The 7,163-nt window shown below is 23.7% G+C and overlaps 1 protein-coding gene across 1 annotated transcript in view; it reads left to right on the forward strand.

The window, feature by feature from the left end:
- Positions 1-6,623, forward strand: part of LOC129619113 (uncharacterized) — a 67,124-nt gene extending 60,501 nt beyond the window's left edge. The window contains exons 4-5 of the mRNA XM_055534199.1: positions 5,131-5,307; positions 6,001-6,623. Coding sequence (XP_055390174.1) covers positions 5,131-5,307; positions 6,001-6,360 — 537 coding nt within the window. The 3' untranslated portion in view covers positions 6,361-6,623. The remainder of the gene's footprint in view (positions 1-5,130; positions 5,308-6,000) is intronic.
- The last annotated feature ends 540 nt before the right edge of the window (positions 6,624-7,163 follow it).

Here is a 7,163-nt window from a genome sequence, read left to right on the forward strand (position 1 = left end):
AAAAAATAGTTATATTTTCTATTTTCTAACTAAATAATTAGGTATATTGTCTATTGTTGAGAATATTTTTTAACTATTTATTTAGGTGAAATTCCTATTTCTTTAGTTAAATTTCAAAAAGGTTTTAAAATAAATTAACTAAATGATTAGGTGAACCGACTATTTGCTTAGTTCTAATCCACCTAAATTTTTAGGTATTTTAGCTAGTATTGTAGATAAATCAGCAAATTTATTTGGTTAATTTTCCTAATTATTAAAAAGTAAATTCAGCTAATTTAAATTAGGCAATGTAGCTAAATAGTTTAGGAGGCTGAAAATCAAGCATTTCATTAGGTGATTTATACTATTGTTTTAGCTAAATGTTCTACTCTTTTTTTTCTGTGTATATCTATAAAGCACACAATCTTATATACGCATATAAACGACAATTTTAAAATGGATCAAAGGTAGAACCAAGAACTAAGTGAACAGATGTGAATTTAATGCAAAAAATTTTGAAATTCTAATTAGATTTGAATTTACTAGTAATATAGTCGGGAAATTTTCCAAAGGAGCTTTTAATTTTTAACAAAGTAATTCTAATAATTATTAATGATTAATAAAATAATGGAAAATTACTAATTAAACAGATTTAATTGTAGGAATTTAGAACACCATATTCGAACCATTTCAGATGTGAACTTTAATAGCTTACTAGTATAGCGAAAATTATGGACAATAATATGAGAATATCAAAATGTAACAAGTAGAATATGTTGAATATTTAGCTTTTCAAGCTGATCTTGTAGCATCAGAATAAATTGCACTTGGAAATGTTTTCGAAATTAATAATAGCAGTATTGCAAACAATTCCAAGTTTAACGCATAACCATAAAAACAATATGTTAGAAATTTGAATTAAATTCAAAAAAATATTATACTTATTCCAATACAAGAGCTTTTGATAGAATATTTTTTTGCTTTAATCAACACAAAATCATCATCTACTAATTATACAAACCAACCTTCACTAGTAAACATTGAAAGAATTAAATTTCTAATTATCAATGAAATTTTTATGATCACGTTCCACTGTATAAAAAATTTATTACAATTTCATTATTTTATTAAAAAAAAGGAAAAAAAAATTGTGACCGTAAAATTTTAATAAACCGCTACCACTTCAATAACCTTTATTTTGCAATGGCTTCTTTTTTTTTTCTTTAAAATTTCATGCAATGTATTATTAGAATGTCGGCATACAATTTATCTTTATCTTCAAACGTTATAGAATATTCATAAATCGTTTTTATTTTTAACCAATATTTTTGTGCTTTATTTTTAAATTTTTTTTTTGATAATTTCAAATAAAATTTACTGAAAATTGCATTTAACACTCATGTTAACATTCATATTCTGTCAAAATAAAAATCGTATTTCAATCAAGAATTTGGCATTATTAAATTTCTCTTATTTATTACTTCTCTTCTGTATATAAAATAATTCGATGGTGAGATGTAATAACCTTTTAACATTTTATTTACAGAAAATGATTTGTTCAATATTTTAAAATTATTAAATTTCCATTTAAGTTGCCGCATAAATGAGGGCTTGTTTAAGCCACAGAATTTCAATTAAGAATAAAAATACTCTTATAAAATTAAAAATTTTAAGCTCTTTTCTTTTGCATTTAAATTTTAAGCGACACAATTTTTTTTCAATAAATTTTTTTAATAAAATTAAAAAAGATGGGTCAATATAAAAATGCAAAATCATAAGAAAAGAAAAAAAAAATTCTATTTTTTTCGTGTTTTTTCTTTTATTTTTAATTTTAATAAAATTTATTTATTTTTTCTTTTTTGTTTTTCTTGTACATTTGTATAAAAATTACCATATACACATTAATTTAACATATTTTCGCGCATATTCACAACTTCCTTTCGGAAACTGACCAGACACTTGTTGAATTCTTTTTAAGTCGCGCGCGTACACAATTTCACATATTTCTTATCATTAATATTATTATTGTATTGCATTTTTTTTATAATATGTGGTGTACGCGAATATTATTCACTTGTACTTATATACATAAGAATGGAAAAGATTATTTGATATTGTGCTTAAAAAAAATACAAAATAAATAACAACAAAAAATATGATATATGTGAATTGAATATAATCAGTTTCCTTGGACGGGAGGATCAAAAATTGATTTAACCTTCGTAAGGTTGAAAAGACCATTTTTGGTCATACATATTTTTTATATATGGTAATCGTATATAATAATCTATTTATTTAATGGTATTTCTTGAAAGAATTTTATGACCTAATATAAAGTCTAATTAACAGAATGTTTTAATTAATCAAATTTGCAAGGATAATGAGAAACACATTAAGGAAATTTAGTGATATTAAATAAAATTTTGTGCAATAGTATAGAACCAAATTATTTGTAAATTAAGGGTTAATTAATTTCGATTGTCGAATTTAGTATGCTATGTATATTGAAATTTGCACTTAATTTTGTTATACAATAGCAATTATTATATTTATAAATCGGAAAACAATTAAAAAATCAAAACATTTATGAACTCATAACTGACTTAAAGACATAAATCATTTAAAAAAACTTCCAGTAATTTCTATATAAAAGTTCCTTGTTATTTATATCCACAAAGAATCTGATAATGCACATACACATAATATTATAATAAAAATATTACAAGTATTTTAAAATACACTGCACTTTACTTTTACTAATTCAATTTTAAACGATTTGCATTACATAAATTTTATTTTATTTTTAGAAATTTACAAGTTGAATACGAACTTAGAATACAAAATATATACTCACATATATATAAATAGTTATAGGTACGGGTATATAAAACAAATACATAAACAAAATGCATAATATTTATATTTATTTTTTTTTATTAAATAAAAATGTCGATTTCATTCACACTTTATGGGTCTAATTATGTCTATTCAATGCAGCGTTTAGACGCGATTTGTTCTCTTAGTTCAGAATATTTTATAATAGTATATTCCTATGTATATATAATGTTTGTATATATATATATATATATATATATATGTATGTATAAAGAAGCTAGTAGTTAAAAGCAAAAATAATAGAAATTTAGAATGTGTACAAATCAAAAATCACTCTAAGAATACAAAATAGCTAAGAATTTTGTAAATTGTAAACTTACCACGAGCCATTATACAAGCCATGTTAATATCATAAAAAGACAAAGATTTTTTTAAGTGTATGAATGTTTGTATTATGCAGAAATAATTTGTATATCTAAAAAATATTTTCAATATGCTATAAAGGCAATTAGATTAGTATCATTATAGTAAACCATAAATGCATATGAAATGGAATAAAATAAAATATGAGAAGAAAATTTTTACATATTGTGCAATTCACTAGTAAAGAAATGAATGTGCAAAATTATTGCTAATTGAACTTCCTTCCTTCCGATTTCCGCTTAATTCTCTAATTTTTATTCAGAGTTTATTAATTTAGTTTTTAAGAAAAATCAACAGATTTCATTTTAAAGTGTAGTGTGCCTTTGTTGGAATGAATATTTGTGAAATTCAATTTGATTTTATTCAAGTAAGTTTAGTTATTTAAAAAAAATTTAAGAAAAAAGGATAAATGCTAAAATGATTTTTTTTTAAATTACTCAGTTTTCTTCTCCTCAATCCAGACAATTTAAAAATCTCTGAATAAAATTTTTTAAGGTTTAAATTTGGAAAAATTAAAAAAATTATAATAGATGATTTTATATAAAAATTTTAGGAAATTGCTTAATTATTGCATAATGAAATTTCTGAAGCTCTTAATATTAAATACATTGACCAAAAATGTTACATTTAAAATCCAAAATAGCAAATATAATTCAAATTTTATGTAATATTAAAAATCAAGTTTCTAACTTAAGTCTTTTGTTTTTTTTTTCACATGATTTTATTAATTTCCAGTAACACACACAAAAATCGCAGTTGCTTTTAATTTAATTACAATCATTTGTAATTATTTCAATCACTTTCATAAAAATAACATATTCCATAATGTTTGTTTACATGCATTTTATGTTGATTCAATTAAATAGCAATCGCTATTACAATATTTTCAGTAAATGCAATATGCTATATCTAAGCTTTAAACTGGATTTCAGTTCAATCAAGATTTTTTGTGCTTGTTAACAATTTTTAAACAAATAGCAAAAATAATAATTTGAAACAATTCTCATTATTGTTATTTCTACGTTTTCTATACGCTTTATACATTTCTTTGCTCCAATCGACACGAGCCTTCTTTTGTGCAATCGTCAAATTTTTTGGGATCCATCGACAACACAGCTTTTTCACGGCAAGATGTTCATGCAATATCTTATGTACGCTGGTGGAACTAATGCCCAAGGATGCCTCAATCTCACAGTATGTCACATGCCGGTCCATCATTATCATTTCGCGCACAGCATCGATGGTTTCCAGCAAAACGACCGAAATTGGCCGACCTTCACGAAATTCATCCTGGAGCGAACGGCGTCCGAAACCAAACTCTTGGTACCAGCGATTTACAGTGGTTTTTGATGGTGCTTCATCACCAAAAGTCGAAACAAGTTGATCGAGACACTCTTGTCTCGATAATCCGCGCCGAAAATCGTAAAAAATCATCGCACGAAAATTTTCACGGGACAATTCCATTTTTTGACCGAGATGAATTTTTCAAGTCACTGTAAACAAAACAATTCGCGCTCGAATGACAAAACGTTCTGAGTGAAGTTGTCCTAAAAAATGTCAAACTTTCCAATGAAAGTGTCAGATTGTACCTGGCAGCACTAGTATTGCCATGACCCGAAATATAAATAGTGACCCTCGTATAGTTTAGTTTTATAAATGAGCTCTGAAATAATTATTAAATTTATTTCATCCCCAACTTTTATTAACACATTTATATATTTTGATTTTAAGACAAAAAGTGAATCAGATGGAATATTTAATATGGGACTATTAACCTTCAAAATAAGAACAATATTTGTATTAACAATTACATTATGCATCGAAGCAAATAAAACATATTATATAACTAATTATATATAATATTAATTTAATAACTTTAAATTTATTTTACAGGTTTCTAAAATATTCAATTTAACACATGATCAACAACATAATGAATGGAAACAGACACACTTTTTATGGTTATATCCAAAAGGTTATCCAAATAATGGTATTTTACCATATGATGATTATACACAACCAATACCGGTTGAACAATTACATCATTTACGTAAAGTTGATAGACAAATGGTGAGTTTTGTTTTATAACCGCTTGTAAGCAATATAATTCTATTTGTAAAAGTCACTTATTGTTGTTATTATTTAAATGCCGTATAATTTCTGGCATACCAAATTAAAAATCACTAATATTTTCGTACATTCGGTGCATGTTCATAACAGATTCAGGCACCTTTCTATTAAATCTTTCTATTCATATTTTACTCGCAAGAAAAAAACAAAATGAATGTTAAGAAAATCTGAATTATTATTATGTACAATCTATCAAATTACTTGATCTCAGTTAGAATTGTAACCCCAAAAAGCACAATCTTCATTATTAAATTTACAAATCTATCAAATTACCGGAAATAATTTACATTTTGTTTTCATTTAACCGGGAAATAAATAGTTTTGTTATTCTTAATTTTATATAATTGATTTTTTAATTGTGGCATAATTTACAAGAATCTATAATGTAGTTGAAAAAATATTACCAGTATTGTTAATAGGAAGCATTGCCTAATTGGAATAATTTACTTAATTTTTTTTTTATTAATAAACATTAGATGTTTTAGTACAACTGATTGATTTCGTATTACAGTATGGCAAGCATATACATAACATATAACGCTTATATAATAATTCAATTATTAAATTTGTTTCATTATTAAAAATATAAAGAAACTATTTTAATATTATTTTTTTTTATATTTTAATTTTCAGTTGGAAAATGAATTGACAGAATTATTCAAACGGATGAATTTAATTGCAATTGTTGCAAAAAAAATTGAAAATATTATACAAGCAGAAAAAAATGCCCACCGTAAATATGGACGTAATCATCGTTCTGTACAAAATTATTTTAAAACTCAAGCTGATATGGCAGATGATGTTATTAAAGAAGTTGAATATGCATTTAGACAAATTGGCTTAAAGAAACCAGAATTAAATGAACCAATTAATGTTACTGATCAAGATTTAAAAAGTGAAGTAATACATTGGGTTGTAACACGTGAACATTTAAAATTATTAAATTATGTACGTAGTGCATTTGAAGAAATTCGTAAAAATGAATGTTTGTAAAAGGTATATATATATATGTATATAGTGTTTGTAACACAAAATTATTATTAATTTTTTAAAACAAAAATAAATATTTGCTTAATATAAAATATTCGAAATAATGATGTGTAACCATTTTAATTGTATTATTATAAATTATTTAATTGAATATTTAAAAAAAAATGCATGTTATTGTGTTTTAAAGAAAAAACAAAATTAACAAGAATTTTTAAGCATAGAAGAAAGAAAAATATATGCAAAATATGTAAGAAAAATATTAAATGACGAAGCTACAGTACTTAATTACAAATTTAAAAATATAGATTAAATTTAATATAGATTAAATGTATATTGTGTAGAATGTAGAGAAAAAACAAAAAAAAAATACTTAATTTTATTTGATCTTAACCTAAAAAATATGATAAAAACAAAAAGCTTAAATTATTTTAATTGAATCTCAAATTAAAAATAAAATATTATAGAGTTTATCCTTACAGAAACAAAAACTCAATTAATGTACTATAAATTTTAAATTACAAAAAAAAAAAACAAAACAAAAGTTGTTGATAATCTACAAAATTTAGTGTGTAATTGTCCCCAAGAATTGTCCTCAAATGAAGTTGTTGTTTCATGTGTATTTTAAAATAAAAAAATGTTATACTTATTGTATTTGTGAAATCATTATACTATAATATTTGGTACCGTGTAGAATATATTCTCCTAAGAATCCTGTCAAAATTCAATGTAATTATTGAAAAAGATTTTAGTTTAAAATTCACGTGACATGATTTCAAATTTAAGAAAATCAAAATTTAGCACAATTT

The sequence above is a fragment of the Condylostylus longicornis genome, unplaced genomic scaffold, assembly GCF_029603195.1.
Source record: "Condylostylus longicornis isolate FDR11 unplaced genomic scaffold, ASM2960319v2 ptg000010l, whole genome shotgun sequence".
Lineage (NCBI taxonomy): Eukaryota > Metazoa > Arthropoda > Insecta > Diptera > Dolichopodidae > Condylostylus > Condylostylus longicornis.